General features: G+C 41.4%; 2 protein-coding genes across 4 annotated transcripts; one reads left to right on the top strand and one right to left on the bottom strand.

The window, feature by feature from the left end:
• Positions 1 to 272: 272 nt before the first annotated feature.
• On the bottom strand, positions 273 to 7,452 carry plaa (phospholipase A2-activating protein). 2 transcript variants are annotated; one of them, XM_071529634.1, is made up of 14 exons: positions 7,222 to 7,452; positions 6,550 to 6,743; positions 6,266 to 6,366; positions 5,744 to 5,864; positions 5,163 to 5,330; positions 4,533 to 4,668; positions 4,127 to 4,296; positions 3,764 to 3,915; positions 3,409 to 3,628; positions 2,703 to 2,768; positions 2,520 to 2,591; positions 2,101 to 2,208; positions 1,295 to 1,465; positions 273 to 980 (listed from the first exon to the last, which is right to left on the bottom strand). In XM_071529634.1, the coding sequence occupies exons 1-14, from the start codon at positions 7,368 to 7,370 to the stop codon at positions 412 to 414; spliced, it is 2,397 nt and encodes a 798-aa protein (XP_071385735.1). In that variant the 5' UTR covers positions 7,371 to 7,452; the 3' UTR covers positions 273 to 411. The 2 variants fall into 2 exon arrangements, with proteins under 2 accessions (XP_071385735.1, XP_071385736.1); XM_071529635.1 differs by lacking the exon at positions 2,520 to 2,591.
• A 1,121-nt stretch (positions 7,453 to 8,573) lies between these two features.
• Positions 8,574 to 16,495, top strand: zdhhc21 (zinc finger DHHC-type palmitoyltransferase 21). Of its 2 annotated transcripts, none has more exons than XM_071529632.1 (8): positions 8,574 to 8,631; positions 9,398 to 9,556; positions 9,920 to 10,018; positions 10,468 to 10,579; positions 11,794 to 11,932; positions 12,390 to 12,506; positions 13,386 to 13,429; positions 13,541 to 16,495. In XM_071529632.1, exons 2-8 carry the CDS (start codon positions 9,403 to 9,405, stop codon positions 13,671 to 13,673), a joined length of 798 nt encoding a protein of 265 aa, XP_071385733.1. In that variant the 5' UTR covers positions 8,574 to 8,631; positions 9,398 to 9,402; the 3' UTR covers positions 13,674 to 16,495. The 2 variants fall into 2 exon arrangements, with proteins under 2 accessions (XP_071385733.1, XP_071385734.1); XM_071529633.1 differs by lacking the exon at positions 8,574 to 8,631 and having other exon boundaries at positions 9,403 to 9,435; positions 9,523 to 9,556; positions 12,396 to 12,506.
• Positions 16,496 to 17,813: the final 1,318 nt, after the last annotated feature.

The following is a 17,813-nucleotide window of genomic DNA, read 5'->3' as shown; positions in this document are numbered from 1 at the left end:
CATTTAGCTACCCCTGTAGTAAATTACTGTATTTAAGTCTTGTTCCTTGATTTTAAGTATAACAAAAGGAAATCACTTCATATTTCCAGGGCTAGACACAGATCAGATCAGAAGTAGCTTCATACAGTATATCATTCATCTTTCCTATTAGTAAGACATTTTCATTACCTATATTCATGCTACATTTCACATACAAATTATCCAGGGGCCTATGTATATGAGAGGAGTGGTTGATTTAGAGGAGCATAAATAAAAACACAGGCTATGCTTATTCAAAGATTTAATTTGTACATCCTTTTATTGCAGCACATGCAATCAGTGAAGTCTCCACCACAAATGATTGAGCAGAACAGAGTAGTAATAATAATAATAATAGGAAGAAAGAAGTGTTGGTGTTTCTAATCATTCACATCATTGTAGTTCTTTTAAAACCAGCTGGCAACACTCGCCCACCTTGGCTGGGTCTGACACTGAGGAGTACTTGGAAATCTGGGAGTTGACCCCCAGGGAGCGGGCCAGGTCCTGGGCTGTGTGGTCTGAGGCCAGAGTGGTGCCCAGGGCCACCAGTAGCCTGAACACAGCCTCCTTGTCCTGCACCGACTCCAGGGCAGTGCTGGCCACAGACAGGCACTGGGCCTTGGCCTCGAGGTCGGACTGGCCGTGCAGGCAGCCGGCGTAGTTGAGGATCAGAGTGGCCAAGGCGATGTGGATGTTCTTGTTGCAGACGGCGGCCAGGTCGGCGGCACGCGACAGCACCGTCTCGCGCTGGGCCAGGAGGAGGGCTCGCCCGTGACGCCCGCTGAAGCAGTTACACAGAGTCCGCAACGCCAGCATCTGGTTGGCCGGACGCCCCTCGGGCCTCATCAGGCTCAGCAGGTGGTTGCACAGCTGGACTCCCTCCTCCTCTCCACACAGGCTCTCATTAACCTGCGGGTGGCGCACTGCCAGCCTCATGATGTCCAGGACAGGGAACACGATGTCTAGAGTCCGGGGGGAAGAAAAAAGGAGCTTGATAAGTGTACGGTTATGTACTGGAGAACCTCTGAATTCCAATACCAAAGTGTGAAGCTTTTCTTATGCTACTATTCTGATCTCTGAAGGAGAAATTCACTTTTTGCCTGGTTGTAGGACAGTCTCACTATTCTGTGTGCAACCTGGGTTTTTTGTTTTTGTTTTTTGGCTATTACTTAAAATTAAAAATGAAATTGAATGAAAATAAAATTAATTTAAAAAATGTCGGAAATTGTGGTTGGTTGGAGTCTCATTCACTACGAGCTGAGTGCTGTTTCCGTACCTTCCGGCCAGTGAGAGGCCTTCCAGAGCAGGTTGATCTGCTGGAGGTTCGGGGGCTGCTCGGAGGAGCTGGGCCCACAGACACTCACCAGCAGCCTGTCCAGGCTCTCCAGAACCTCCTCAGATAGCTTGTGCTTCTGAGGGGCTCCATCGTTCAGCTCCTTCAGCTTGGCTGGTGACGAAATCAAATCATGGAAATACTCAGCAAGGAAAACTCATTGAACAAGATGACAAGTAGTATGGCATAATTTTCTCTTTACAAGAGGTAAATCTATAACTTGTTTTCTTAAAATATATTTAAAATATATAATAGAAACAATTGTGACTTCGGTTTAAGTCTTGAGACTCTCAAACCCCTTTATTAAAATTGCATTGTCATTATTAGAGTTGAGTCTACAATAATCAGGCTTGTAGTAACTGATAATGTAATAAATATCAGATAATGTGTCAAAATAATAGAATAATAATAGAACTGTAAGGGTTGGAAATGTAATAAAACCTGTTATTGTTATAAATTGATAGTAAGTGTAATATCACATTATTACATTTACTGGCAATTTATTACATTAACAGGTTTATTATATTTAGAGGGACATTTCTTTTTTACATTTTGACAAGTTATTATATTATCTGGCAGTTATTACATTATCAGTTGTTACAAGGCTCTTCTTAGTGGCTTATTCTTAGATATGCCTCTTGGATAAGCCATCATTTGACCAATTGTCTTAAATTTTAAGATAAATAATAACTATTAATAAATTGGTTATCAGTTAGATCTTGTAGTCATATGTGACAAGAAATGCTCACCAATGATCTGCGTGGCATTGGCTTGCTCAAAGGTCACACCATCCGTCTTAGGGAAGTAGATGTTGGTTGCGGTCTGCCTGGTGGCTGCTGAAGTGTAGGCTCCTCCACCTGTGTGTGTGTGTGTGTGTGTGTGTGTGTGTGTGTGTGTGTGTGTGTGTGTGTGTGTGTGTGTGTGTGGGGGTGGGGGTGGGGGTGGGGGGTGGGGGGGGGGTGTAATAATCCAAGGAACGCAACACTCAATGTTAAAGGGTCAATAGTCTAGCCATGTCAAAATGTGTCATATGCTACAAATTTCCACTGTTTATATTTGCAAGGGAGTCTAATGGCCTCATTACATCCCAGCTGTTCAAGTGTGTTGGTTTTAGTTTGACTTTGGTTTAGACAGAGTTTCCATTGTTCTTTGAGCAACTGTGGCTCACCTGTGAAGGGATCTGCCACACCTCCTGGAGCGCCTGTAGTCGCATCTGACCCTGGGATGTAGCGGCCAGAGCCTGGGGGAAAAAAAGCCGTCAAAATACGATGTCAGTATATGCTGTCCTTACACATGGAAATTATAAAGCCGAAAACTCTGAAATCTCACTGAAATCTTCCAGCAAACACACCTGTGAAGGGATCAGCTCCAAAGCCCGTCCTACCATCAGATGCTCCGGGGATATACCGACCTGATCCTGTCAAAGAACAGGACGAAACTGGGGTGAGTATGAGAACACTCTTAGGCAAAAATACATTGGAGCACACAATGGAGTCTGATAATGTAAAGAGCAAACAATGCACATATTGTACACCCTGTGTATATGCTGTAAATTGTAAATCTGTAAACATTTGCTAACCTGTAAAAGTAGCCACAAAGATTGTGTATTTTTATTGATTACCTCCGCCAAGGAGGTTATGTTTTCGGTGCCGTTTGTTTGTTTGTCAGTTTGTCTGTTAGCAGGATTACGGAAAAACTACTGGCCCGATTTTCAGGAAACTTCATGGAAGGGTGTAGCATGGGCCAAGGAAGAAGCCATTAAATTTTGGAGCGGATCCGGATCTGACTCACGAACAAGCAATAATAGCACGAACCTTGGCGGAGGTCTGCGCTCTCTGAGTGCCCTTCTAGTTTGTTGTAATATCCAATATGTTCTTTTGTTGTAATTATTTGTACTAATACTGTACTTCAACAGTATATTATGTTATAATGCATTTGCTCTATTCTTATACATTTCCTATTCTCTGCTGCTGCAGTGACCCGATTACCCAAATGGGGATCAATCAAAGTATTTCTTTCTGGTGCGGAGCAGCTGCTGTCGGGTCATTTGGCCTTACCAGTGAACGGGTCACCACCACTGGGCTGAGCCGGGCCCACCACATGTCCTTTGGTGTTCTCTATGATAAAATTGGCAACCTGGTCGAGGAACATGGGGCTGAGGTCATTCTTCTGCAAAAAGTTGTGCGCCGTCAGCCAGGGGTCCTCTGACACGTTGTAAGGCAGCTTCATGGACGGGCCGCCCTCATTCACGTCAATGGTGAACACATAGTCGTACTCCTGAGGGGAGATCGGGAGTCATTTACGTGGAAGCTCGTTTTAACATTCACACAGATGTTTACGACTGCTCTCATTGTGCATGCACCATTGTTTACCTCGGCAATGAGCTTATAACAACCCTACTGTTGGCCTTACCTTTCCCTCGTACATCACCGTCTTGGATGTCTGCTGGTTGGAGCCTCCGACCACATCTCCGATTTTCATCCAGCGGTCATCGCTGACGCTCCACTGGTACGCCTCCACCTTCTGTCCATCTTTAATCAGCCGTGTCTGTCCGTCGCGATTCCCTGGAGAAATGGATAAGCACCTTGCATAAACCACCTTGATGTAGAAAGAGCATGGTGTTCCGCAGATGCCTTTTTTTCCTTATCAGACTGCACTGTAGCATCTTGTATGTATGAGGAGGGAACCATTAACACCAGATGCAGTGATTTTGTATCAAATATAATGAGAAATACCAGATCATATAAATAAAACACCAGTGAATCTATTCATTACCAGGCTCATCAAGGTGTTCCCTTCCAGGAAGGTCCTCCATTTTGATGTCTCCAAGGTCGCCCGTCTTGGGGTCGATGGTGGCTTTGGAGAGCTCATCCTCAAAGGCCTGGAGGTCCTCTGGACTGGCCATGCGGTCCTCAGCCTCCGTAAACACACGAATAATACCATCGCTGTGGGCCGAGGGGCAGCATCAGTTTAGGAACGAAGCTACATAATATTGTTTGTTCATCTGTCGCTTTCTATCATTTTGTGTGAATATCAAAAAAAGTAGAGAGGTGTCAGAAACAGGTGGAGCATTTTTGAATATTCTGAGAGTGACAAATGAAGATTTGATCATCAATGCCCATGATCAGGCAAATGATTATGGGCTGACCAAAAATTACTATGCCAAATGCAGTTCTGTTACCTGGCTCCGACGGCTATATCACCGTTGGGCAGGAGGCAACAGCACCACACGGACTGGGCAGGCAGGCGGATGGTCTGAGAGCATTCTCCCTTCCTCCATATCCTCAAAGTCCTGTCCTCTCCAGTGCTTACAAAATCTGTGATGGGAAAAGCAGCAGCCTGTGGTCAGAGTCAGCCAGCTAGCATCTCAGAGCAGGAAAACAGACAACCAAGGACCAATGATTATGCATGCATTCACATGAATTAATGTCTCCCTGTGAAATCTTCAAAGGCTCCTGAACCTCAATATACTGTAAATGTCATTTCCTCAGAGATAGTTGTTGAAGCATCCACATTTGTTTTTCGGACAATTTAATTGAAAGTTGTGGATCTGACAAAGTGCAATAGATTTTCTTTTTTTTTAAGATTTTATTTTTGGCATTTTATGCTTTATTTGAGAGATATAGTGAGAGAGAGACAGGAAGGTATGGGAGAAAGAGCGAGGGGAGGACATGCAGCAAAGGACCACGAGTCGGATTCGAACCCGGGTCGCTACGGGAAGGCCTGAGCCAAATGGTACGCGCCCTACTCGGTGAGCCACCAGGGCGCCCCATGCAACAGATTTTCTGTCGCTGGCTTTTCATGAACACACCTTGGCTATTGGGGAAGACAGCTAGGCTGTAGATGTAGTTGGTGTGGCTGTAATAGATCTGTACACATTCGCCCGACACCATCCACCTTCTGATACTGGCATCGTTGCTGCAAGAGAAAAACTCAATATCGCTGATCACCGCTAGCCCCCTTACACAGTCCTCGTGACCTAGAAAGGAAGGAACAAAAAAGATGGAGTTATGGTCATGGTTTTAAAACTTAAGTACTTCCAACTAAAATAGCAATCCCACTGCCACAGCTAATAGTTTACTATTTGAAATGTTTGTACAATCATAGCTGTTGTTTCCTGTCATCCTCTCTATGGTTTATCAGCTAAAACCAGTACAAATTTTTGAGGGTGGACCACCTACAATGAATAGATACAGTATATAGATATGAAAAAACAGATGCATTTGATGCAGTTGAGCTGTAGCACTAATGTGAAAACTTCAACTGAAAAGCTCAAAACAATTCATCAACAGTCAGTCACATTTTTGTATAAACACAACTCTAATCTAAAACCCAACACAATGTGGTATATTCATGCATGCCAAGCACTGGAGGAGTTCCTGATTTGCTCACCTGTAAACGTCCTCTCACAGCGGCCAGCTTTCCAAAGCTTTATGGTCTTATCTGCTGATCCAGACAGCATAAGGCCTTGTTCAGGTAGGATGACCACTGCCCACACTGCTGCAGAGTGGCCCTGTAGTGAAGTTAACAAGTACAGATTCAGCCCAATCCCACAGCACACTCATGGTTTTACAAGCTACAGCTAGCTAGCTAAAAACAATCCCAAAACATGTTATAAAGGTGCAAATAATACACCACAGTCCATGTCAGACAGGACAAATTTTCACACAAATTTTTCTTTCTTTTAGTAAGTACATAATAAACAACAGACCTGATTTGTAGAACATGATATTCTCAAGAGCCAAAGACAAAGTTTGACAGCACACAGATATAGAGGAGTGAAGTGTGACTGACTGATCAGTCAGTGTGACTGACTGATTGACCTGGATTTGCCTCTTTATGAAAAACCTGCTATGGTCACTTGCTAAGGAGAAGATCAGAGCAAGATGTCCTGTCACACAAGCTTCAGCATACCTGCAAAGTCATCATGCACTTCTCATTCAGCCAGACTTTGGCTGTGGTGTCCCAAGAGCCACTCAACAGTGTCCCAAACTTCCCAGAGGACAGAGTGCAAACTGGGGATATGATAGCAGTTGGTTAGAGGGTTGACACCACATACACCGTAGAGATGTTGTTGAGATGCTTGTCATTAACAGAAACTGGCAGCAGTACAGATGAGATGCATTATTATTGTACTGTGTGAATAGGATTCTGAGAAAGGTATATTCTTAATGCGTGTGCTGTAGAGCACATCTTACCTGTGTTTTTGTGACCCTGGAGAGTGAATAGGGGCTGTGGTTGGTCCAGTGTGAAAACACAAATATTGTGATCATTTCCACCTGTGGCAACAAGTCCTCGAGGATATGTTTCAGTAGGTGCAATGATGCATACACAGGATACAAAATTTGAATGGCCAGACATACAGTGCATCTCTGTGAAACCTTTGTCTGGGCTGTATGGAAGAGAGGAATGAGAGGGACAGACATCTTAAGTCAGCTAAAGTTAAGTGTCTAGCAGCAAGTTGTTGACAGCTTTGTGGCTAATAATTCTAAGATAGCTTAACGTAGCCAATTAGTTAGATGCCGGAAAACAAAGTGTGCCCGCCACAAGACATATTTATCGATCGCTATAAATCTGGTGGACTTTGACAAGTAACATTAGCTACAGCTACGTCTACGTCCGGAGTTGCCGTTGAATGAATGACAAAGCTAATTTGAGTAACAACATAGCCAACTCGCTCACAAGCTACGAAAGCTAACATTAATTGGCGTTGGGCAATTAGTGACTTTGGTGTAGATGCTTAGTTGGCTTGCTACTTCTCTTGACCACACAACTACATATAAAATGTCACGAAACTGTCACGGCTAACGTTAGCCATCACATCACTTAGCTTAGCTAACGCTTGTAGCCAAGTAGCTAATGTTAGCTACCTTGAGTTGGGTACCCAGACCCTTCCGGTTCGGTCTCTGGATACAGACACAAAAGCTCCATCTGGAAAAACAGCAGCTGCAAGCCCTCTAACGTCCATTTCGTGACCTGGAATAGAGCACCTGAGTTTATACGAGCTAGATGATGCCATTTTGCGCCTCAACAACACAATGAAACTAACTATAGCGGTGTTCTGTTAAGTCCGCGTTGCTGTCAACAAAATAAAACCGGTTGCTAATGTTAGCGGAAGTTGAACGACGTCATTTGACGTTGAGGGCGTTCTCCTGCACCGACCATCATTTGCTTTCCATTAAAATTCACTGTTAATGGCGTTAACGTGTAATTAAATATCATAGAAACTGTTTTCATAAATCTGTAAAAAAAAAATACAGAGTTGTTAGCGACTGACATTGACAAGCACCTTCGCATGTGTTAACCAGGTTTGACCAGTAGGAGGCAGGACTGAGCAGGTGAAGACGGTTTCCTCTGGTGCACTGCGCTGCAGCAGCCAGTCCTCCGCCCACCTGTCCAAAGCCGAGTCAAGCCAACCAGAAACACCAGAATAAGACGAGAAGCTAAGCGATTTTACCGTCAAAATAAAAGCGTAAATCTTTGTCACATTTGAAAAAAATGTGGCGTGTCAAGTCATTATACATCACATGGGCAAAGTCGCAGAATTTAGTATAATTTGTCAAAAAAAAAAAAAGTAGAAGCCCTTTTCTATCGACACATTTTGGGGACATCTGGAGCAATTACTAATGATATATAAAATAATAGGGAGGGTTACTGTATGACAGATTATTAGACAGTGGGTCACCAAACTGTCACAGGCAGTCACACCAAACTATCATGTGCTGATTTTTTAGATATGACTTTTTAATACATTTCTCGCGATTTTACCTTGGAGTGTATGTTATTTTCGCCCCAATAATAATCAAAAAGATTTGGACGGCTGCGCTCACCTATACTGGTACCTGGTATAGCAACGGGTATAGCAATAACTTGCCATACCCAACTGACGCCAGTGTACAGACAACAAACTACAAACAGAAAATTATGTTTACTCTTTACAGTCGCTTGGACACCAGTGAAAAAGAACGACAAAGATCGGTAGGCCTATGTTGTGAAAATGACATTTTGGTTAAAAAAAAAAATGTTCCTTTACTATTGATGCTTAAATATATTATGTATTTTCACTTTGGTACTTGGTATTACTAAAATAAAATAAAAAACCTTGACATATTTTCGTCGATTAGGGTTTTATTTTGGGGGGAAAAATCCACCGGATAGATAACATGTTTTTTATTGTTAACGACAGCGAGCTTGACGCTGGTCCTGTCCAGCCCACAGAGGCTCGGATGAGGAAGTTACTGTCACACCGGTGTTGTATTTGAATAAGACAGCAACAACAAGTATGTATATTTTAATTTTGGGTTAGGAAATCATGAAATCCTGCTAAACACACGGAATTACGTCGTATCTGGTCACGAGTGAACTAAGTTACGTTAGCTTGCTGACGTTAACGGCAGTTAGCTAACCCACAGACAGGCTAGAGCCAAGCCCATCACGGCTATGTGTAGTATAATTGATGGAGCGGTCTACTTTTTACAGTAGGTGTACGAAGCTAGCAAGGTTAGGGGGGTAGTCCATGCTGTCTTGACTGTGTTAGCTTAGCAGAGAATGCTAATGTTAAGTCAGTTGAGCTGGTTGGGCAGGGTGGTGGCAAGTAACGCTGGGTTTGGCTAAGTATGCACACAGACACCTGCTATACCAGTACAGTAGGCCTGTAAGAGCTAGGAATAGCATGAGGATTCATCTCATGCGATATATCCATTTTGAGAAATCCATTTTGTTATCCATTATTCAATGTTTCCAAAATATAGATAATTGCATCTTCAGTAGGCCTAATTTTATTTTGTAATCAAACTGAAGATGACTATTTAAATTAGTGACATTGACCCATGATACGTTTTACTTTCATGTAGCACTCTTTATGTGAAAATGTCACAGTTTGAACATTTATGGAAAGTTTGTTCAGATTGTGAGCCAGGTGGGCATTGACCAAACACTCATTTTACTCTGCAGTACCTGTCTGTGGTCTGGATTTGTATTTTACAAAAAAAACATTAGATGGAGATGTGTATGAAAGTGTTCCATGTGTGTCAATATGTGTCACAGGAGCCATGAAGCTGCGACTGCACTTTGTGGTGGACCCCATGGGCTGGCTGTGCATCAGCATGGTGTTTGGGATCTGGCTGTACAACACCTTCTTCGTTCCCAAGCTAGTGCTGCTCCCCCACTACAGTGAAGGACACATCCCCTGGGCCATAGTTGTTTGTGAGTACCATTGTTTCCACTATTTCATGGCCTTGGTTGAGATTTGAGAGATTTAAAATGGACCCCAAAAGTAAGTGGTGATAATTTCTGACAGGGTGTCGGACAAGTAATAACGTTTTTTTAAGATCTGGAAATATTGTGTAATCTTACATAGTAGGTCTCAACTTCTTAGCAGAGGGAAAATTTGTCTCCCTGTAAAACTGATTGAGAACCACTGGTTTAAAAGATGCAACATAATTCTTTTGGATTGGCTGAAACTGCTGTCAGAGGGCTCACATCTCTGTATGCCTCTGAAATGATTGGATAGACTGACCTGGCTCAGTCGAGGATCACAGACATCTTGTCATTTGTGTCTTTCTTCAGGTTATTACATAGCATCAGCGCTCTGCATAGCGGCCCTGTTCAGAGCTTCCACAGCAGACCCCGGACGTCTTCCTGCGGACCCCCACATACCTCACTCCGGTATGGAAACAGAAAAGCCCTCCTCACTATTCTGAGATCTTCACAGCACTCCCTTTAAAGCTAAAATCATAGGAATGAGAGTCTACTATATCATCCCCTATTTCAGTGTGCATGTTTGTTTGTTTATCCCTAAATCTGCATCAGTAAATGAACTTGGTCAGAAATAGTTTCCCATTGTTTTGAAGCTAATGTGTTTGCAGTGTTTGATTCCTCACTTGACATTTGCTGATCGAGTGCCAAACAAAACTATCAGATCCTGAGGAGTAATCTTATTGCACTGTGAAATATCAGTGCAGTGATGTGAAACTGATGGCAAGGAAAACTACTGCAAGTCTGAATGACAGTCTGTCATTAGACCTAAGTAGATACATTTGAATTTGTTATTACTGTGTAATTCACTGTGTCAGCTGTAACTAAATGACCTGCTGGTTGTCCTCTTCATTTCACAGAGCGAGAGCATTGGGAGTTGTGCAGCAAGTGCAACTTAATGAGACCTAAAAGGTCCCACCATTGCAGTCGTTGTGGCCATTGTGTACGCAGAATGGACCACCACTGTCCTTGGTAAGGATACACACACTATGAAATTCCTTATATGTATATCAAACAAAACAAAAATATACAGAAGAATCCCAAACTTCAGATATCAAAATTATGCAGTTAACCAAACCTCTGAGGTTACACAGCAGGTGTGATGCCTGTATTTAATGGCAATGTTATTAATAGCTTATCATTTAATTTTGATATCATATTAATATGAATTTCTGTATACATCCCCTATAGAGTTAGATCGATATTGGCCTTTTATGAAATGTGAAATATCAGCCAGTGTCAGTTCACTGCCGATGTGATGGAGGTTCCTCTCTGACGACAGCTGCATAAAAACAGTAAAACCTGCAAAGAAATGTTATTTTCCTTGCACATCTTATTCATTCATTTAATTGCTCAGTTATGCTTTTTGCAACTTAATTCTTCATTTAAATCCAGTAATGTTGCCCAGAGTTTCCCCTGACACTGAATAGATGTGATGAGTGTTAAGGAGCTGCCTGCTAACCCACCTAAAAGAGTGTCATTAGTCTGGGTTGTAGTCTGGGCCTGATTATCCATATATCGCATAGGGCAAGTGCCTTGTTGGGGGGGCACCACACATTCAAACCACAATTATACCTTTATAAGCTTTGTCATATTTTCTTTATATATTAGGACTACTCTTTGGGGGGAATGCATACGCGGCCAAATTTAACCTTTGATACTAAAAAAAGAATATGCATAAAGACAAAGAATCGTGATTGGTGTGTAGGTGCCCCCCCCACCTCCCCATCACATTTGAATTTATGCAGTTGAAGCATTTTGTGCGGTAAGAGAAAACCCGTTCACGGAGGAGCTGCTAAGAAAAGGTAGGCTGAAAACTACTTTCCCAAGTGTGTTCGCTGCAGTCAGGCTTTTCTTAACCCTGCCTGTTACTAACTGTAAGGGTGAGAGATCTTTTTCACAACTTAGAGGAGTGAAGAACGAACTGCTCGAGTTGATGTTTGTGGAAAGGTTTTCTCTTTGAACTGGATGCGCGGTTTGTGGTCTGAATGCTGTTTCACAAGCCTTTGCACCCTGCCGAGAATAAAATCGTGGAGGAAGCATTAAATACTTGTAATGTTGTTGCATGAAATTTGTCAAATTGAAAGCTATTGACTTCAGTGCAAAATTACGGGTGTCAGTATCAGCCTTTAAAAAAACATATTGGTTTAATGCTGATATCCTAAATCCTGTTTATTCGGTTTCAGGATCAATAACTGTGTGGGAGAAGACAACCACTGGCTCTTCCTGCAGCTCTGTTTCTACACTCAGGTCCTCAGTTTGTTCACCCTGGCACTGGACTTCTGCCAGTACTATTACTTCCAGCCATTGACAGGACTAGACCAGGTAAAGACACTGAAGTAGAATCTCGATAACATGAACCACAACACAGCATTATAAAAAATAAAACCTGACTGCCATGAGTTGTAGTTAAAACATTTTGTCCCAAAATAATATAGCTACCATTTGAAAAACATGGCACCTACTCTTACAAAATGATTGATCACAAAAATTAGAATGAATTATTGTACTATTTAAAGGATAACAGGTACATTATAACCTCAGCTGACAAAATAATGCTTTTACAATTTACAGACACCATCCTCTGCATTTCAGGGAGAATGTGTGATAAACAGATATTGTTTTCCAAAATGCATATAGCATTTTGGAATGTAACTCTTCTCTCAGAGTTAGTTACCTAGTGAAGAGTTTTTCAGGGATCTATGGTAAGACCCTTCTAAATAAAAGATGTAAGATGGGTGATGGGGTTTGTTGCCATTTAGCCTCTGTTTGCCTCTTCTAGGAGAAGTTTACAACACGCCACGAACTGGCTCTGCTGCGAGTCTCAGCGCTCATGGGTTTGGTCATGTTTGGTGGCATGAGCAGCTTGTTTTACACTCAGGTGGCTGGCATCCTCTCTGTGAGTACCGACTAACAGACTTATTATTTTGTTTCAATTGAAATGTCCTTGCTACAGTGATAGTGATTTTCCAGTCTCATCATGTCACTGTTTAGCATCTTTTAATAGGATCTATACAATAAGCATGAGGCTATTTATTTATGTTATACCTTGTTGGTCCTGCTGAAATCAGAAGTTTTCTTTTCAAGGAAGATTTAGCAAAAGAAGGCAGCAGAACATTAAGCTGCAGACAGTACAGCATAGCATAGTGCGTCAAAATAAAGCAGTCAATACCCATAATGCAATGGTTAATCGAGAGGAGAGAGAAAGTCTAGGGTCAGAATATGTCTGTGTGAGTTTGCATGCATGTGTATTTGTTTATACACTCAGGCAGTGACTGTTAACATGCATGAAGAATTCTGTTCTTAACCCGGTTACTCAAGTAACCTGATTTTGGTCTGACACATGCAAACATCATTCCTGATTATGCAAAACCCAGTGAAGATGCCTCCAATATTAAACGGGTTAATTTTCATTCACTAATTCATTCAGTCAGACTCGCACGGCATTATGGGTATATTTTCATGTCAACAAAAACATGGTGTGAGCAGTACTCATTTCCTCCGTATTAGAAGTATCCTCCTGCTCAGCCAAAGAGGATAGGGCTGTTTAATCTGTGGGTGGGACGCCATAGGTAGACAGGTATATTCTGTTTATTGGTTTATTCATGGCAACAGGGAGACTCATTCGCAGGGTATCAAAGGTGCATGTAAACAGCTTAACCCGAATAAGACCTTAACCTGAGTATGGCCAATAGCTGGGTTACTCATGTAAACATGTAAACGGTCCTAGTTTCCATCTCACTCTACATTATCCCTTTTTCTTGTTTTCTCCTGACAGGACACTACCACCATTGAGAAAATGGCTCAGTTCTCAAGTGAAGTGTGAGTCTTCTTAACTTCACGTATCCTACAGTGTCTAAAATTATTTGCAGTTTAGTTAAGGTGCCCTTTAAGCAACCATACATGAAAATTGCCAATTTTTTTTCCTCCCAGGTATGGTTCAAAGAGATCCTGGAAGTGGGCGCTGGCTGAAGTGTTTGGCACTCACTGGAAAGTCCTGTGGTTCATCCCTCTACGAAGCAGGCAGCCGCTCCTGGCCGGCCACCACTTCCGCTCCCACGTGTAGACGAGCAGCTCTACCTCCTAACCTACCTGTACAGATGGCAGGGGCTGCCAGGTCCAACCCGAAGAAACACTGTACACACACTTAAAGCATCCATCTGCTCGCCTTCACCGTCCTATTTTGTGCCGTGGGAGCTGGGCAGCAGGCTTGGTTTGCCAGTGGATACACAAAGCTTTTTTTTTTTTTTTTGCCTTTCTCTGTAGCGCCCGGACCGGCTGTAAACAGGGTCAAGAAACCCCTCCGGGAGAGACGGGGGGGAATGTTGCTTTTGGCGACGTCTATAACGCATATTACTCACTGTGACTGCTACTCTTAGCATTTGGGAACCACTTTTTAATGGGTAATTGCTTCAGAAGGATGGAAAATCTTCACCTGAAAGCCACTGGCGAAAGGGACCCCTCTCAGGTTACTTTAATAAAGAGCCTTTACTACTGACCTTTAATCAACACAACAGACACAACTACGGTAACTCCAGTGTCCATAAGAAAGGCTGTTTCTTTTTTCAATGGTTTGTGCCTTGGTTCTTTTAATTATTTATGTCCTTTTATCTGTCATGCATGAGCAGTTTTTTTGTTTTATGTTACTCTCTCAGTGACATAGATTCAATAATGCTCTTGACTGTGAGCTCTCTTAAGAAGAGAAAGTGAGAATACTTCCTAAAGAGGAAGACCGATCTGTTAAATTTCTTGTGGATAGCGAAGGGATTGGGCATCGACTGCATCCCATAAATCGATAATCATTTGATGTTTCATGTACGTTTTAATAATGTTTTGTTGTGTTACTTTATGAAAGCATATTTATTCTATGAAGGGATGTTTTATGAAGCATGAGCTAAGAACAGAATTTGAGTTGTTAGCTTGAATACTGATATGTGATACCTTTATAAAGACAAAAAAACAGACTAGCCAGGTTATGAAGATGTGTTATGGCATGCTGAGAATTTAAAGTAACACTGAAATCAGAATTTAGACATAAGCATACACAATCTACCTTAGGCTATATATCTATAGGAGTAAGTTCTCATGTATAATAGAGTAACAGCTGTTGCCCTGAGTACTAAAAACATGCCACAGCCAATTAGTATCATAACCTGATGCGTCTCCTATATGTCTGTTCTGAGGTGTTTTGAACTCCATACTGAAGGGGCTCAGGTGTCACATATTGTCCTCCAGGTTAACTTAAATGTTCTGTTAAGCTTAAGTCTACTCTATCAACAAATTACTTTTGTTCCGTTGCCTTTCAAATATGGATTGTGATTTATTTTACCCTAAGCAACATGATTTCAGACCTTTGGTTGTCTTAAATGGTAAGGTCTTAGATGATGCAGAACTTTATGGCTCATACAAGAAAGTACCAAATTATTCTACTTTTGGTAACATACAGTTGGCTACACTGGACAGACGGTTATAATGGTTTCATTGTAATTCTATGATACTGCAAGGGGATTTTATAAATGGACAGGGTGATTTTGTGCATAATACTAGCATAGTGCAGCCGCCATTTTCTCTGTTACTTGGCAATCTGTTAGCTGAACCTGTAGGTGAACGATGCTTGCCGTTTGGTGAAAATATTACAGTATCCAAGTAGTTTTAAGTGCCTGTCAAGACGTTCTTTTTGAGATATTTCTCACTTTCCCGATACACCATCTGCACTTCGGTCTTCATACAAGCCAAAGACCCGGGTCTAATGTTGCAGCGGAGTTAGTAAGCGTTCAGTAAATGCATGTTTCGCCTTCCTACCTAAACAATACAGGTTATACCAAAACTCTGGAGGTAGCAGTTCAATATATGCACTGATTCACACATTAGCACACTGTCTCTTTTAATGACTCTTTCATCACTGGTCCTTCTGAAAGACTCTTCACTTGAAGCTTATTTTATGTTCTTATAGTGGGTGTGTGCTCTTTGTTTTAATCATATTGTTTATCGATCAAATTGTATATGTATTTTGCTAACTTTGGTCTGCTTTTTTTTTAGAAATCAGAATCAGATCCGTTGATGTTTCGTTGATATGTATGTGAATTCTTGTAACAGCTGCTATTACTTTGTAATATTTTTTTCTACCTTTTTTGATTTGTGGGATGGATTGTGTGTGATTGGCATAAAAAGGAAGGAGGATATTGATAAATCACAGTTTCTTTTACTTATTGTCATTTTTTAAAGCAATAAGCATTATGTATTATGACAGTCATTCTTACTGGAACAATAACAGTGAAAATCTGATATGTGTTGTGAAATCTGAACTATGGGTGGCTGGGTTTTATTCATTACTCATTCATTACTTACACTGGTCTTTGGACTTGAACATTGTTTCAGTTCTGTTTGTCAATACTTCAGTAACCTCAGCCAAGTTCAACACTGCTGCTGTTGTGTTTTTCAGTTTTACAGCATATCTGGAATTTGTCAGACTCAACACTTCAGGTTCAGAATAAGAGGGTTGAGTTCATCTGGATTTGAATGAAGAGCTGCAGCAGACTGGAGGCTGAATGGTAGAATCAGAGAGAGAGAGAGACATTGTCTATTTCTATTTCTGTTTCTGTTTGGATCTGTACTGTTTTCTCGATCTACCATGTCACTTAAGACATGGTATATTCTGGGCTGCGTTGTCCAGCTTTATTTAGTTCTAATTCATGATCAGCATGGATGATTTAGGAAAGCGCTAAAACTTGAAGCGTCAAAGTTTTGGGGAATTTGATTTAATGGAAGTTAATATACAGTGACAAACGAATAAATGTTATCCATTTCTTTATCTCCAGGGTACATTGGATAAATTGCCTATTAATCACATAGGAAAATTGTATTAATTGTGAAGATAGAGGTTATCATATAGGTCTTCATATTCTAATAAATAAGATTCTGAATGAATTTGAGGTGTTTCCTTCAACTTTGTTTCCTTCATCTTCGTTTTCAACCATTTAACTTCTACAAGTAGAAGTTAAATGGTTGTTATTTCCCACCTCTTCCCCAATGTAGTAGGCTACCTAATTTCAGTATAAGACAACATTTAGATTTTCATTTTTTTTTAAAAGGTTATTTTGTAAATGGAATATTTTGCTATTTAAAGTGAGACCTTAAGTATGAACCTAACTGGGGAGGAGAAGCAGACCTTTCATGTTGCTCAGTCACTGTACCTATCACCTGTCCGACCTAACAAAGAGCCTCTTATGCATTTCCTGTAGTCCTGGAAGGAAGATATGCCCATTCCCGGTGTAAAGGACATTTCTTTTAAAGGGATTTGGGTGTGTGTGTGTTTGTGTGTGTGTGTGTGTGTGTGTGTGTATGGATACTGTACGTAGAGAGAGCAATGTCCACATAGAGGTAGATATGGCACATGGGCAAAGACTGCTGACTTATTATTATTACTAAATAAGGTAACTGGGATTTATGGTGTCAAAGGTAATGTAATAACCTTATTAAGATTAATACAGTTGGTCCACATTAGACCCACATTAAGGACACATAGATAGATAGATAGATAGAGTCTTGTGACCTGATCAAAATCTCCAATGTTTTAATTTCTCATCCACAGGAAAAATTGTCTTATAATGTGATAATGTTTGAAGAGGCTGTAAACACATATAATGATACCACAAAGGAAAAAGATTATTCTTTCCTGTAAACAAATGAAAAAAAAGAGTCTCTAGTCTGTCAGTTGTCTCATACCAAATGTTCATTGTCCTAAAAAGTTCTGAAGTCTCAGTGAGGCGTGTGTAACGTGTGCATGATCCGTGAACATAAGCTACTGTATATTGTCTATAATGGTTACATGTTTTGTACATACTCTGCACACACACACACACACATACACAACACACACTGTATTACCCTCTGCATCCCCAACTCTTAGGCTGGATCAGCTCTTTAGGCCATCCCACTCTAATTTAGGAGATCAGGGTGAAAACCTGTCTCCATCCAGTTTTACACTGTCTTGGTGATATGCTTGATCCTGATGCATGGTGCTGCAGCTCTGTACATAGTAAATGTAAATGAGCGCGGACAAATTAGACACATGTTGCGCAATATGTTCCTGGTTAGAGATGGATCGAAGACAGAATGCTGTTGTCCTGTTTGAGAAGTGGCCACCTGTCTGCTTACAAATGAGTCCCTCAGTGGCTCTTTAAATTAACCTACTAAATATCAGTCC

Source organism: Centroberyx affinis, unplaced genomic scaffold (assembly GCF_046629955.1).
Source record: "Centroberyx affinis isolate AG114_WGS23_722 - 3 ecotype Tasmania unplaced genomic scaffold, CSIRO-AGI_Caff_v1 ptg001819l_1, whole genome shotgun sequence".
Taxonomy (NCBI): Eukaryota; Metazoa; Chordata; class Actinopteri; order Beryciformes; family Berycidae; genus Centroberyx; species Centroberyx affinis.
Note: the sequence above shows the minus strand (reverse complement) of the source record. Positions and strands in the feature narration are given on the sequence as shown.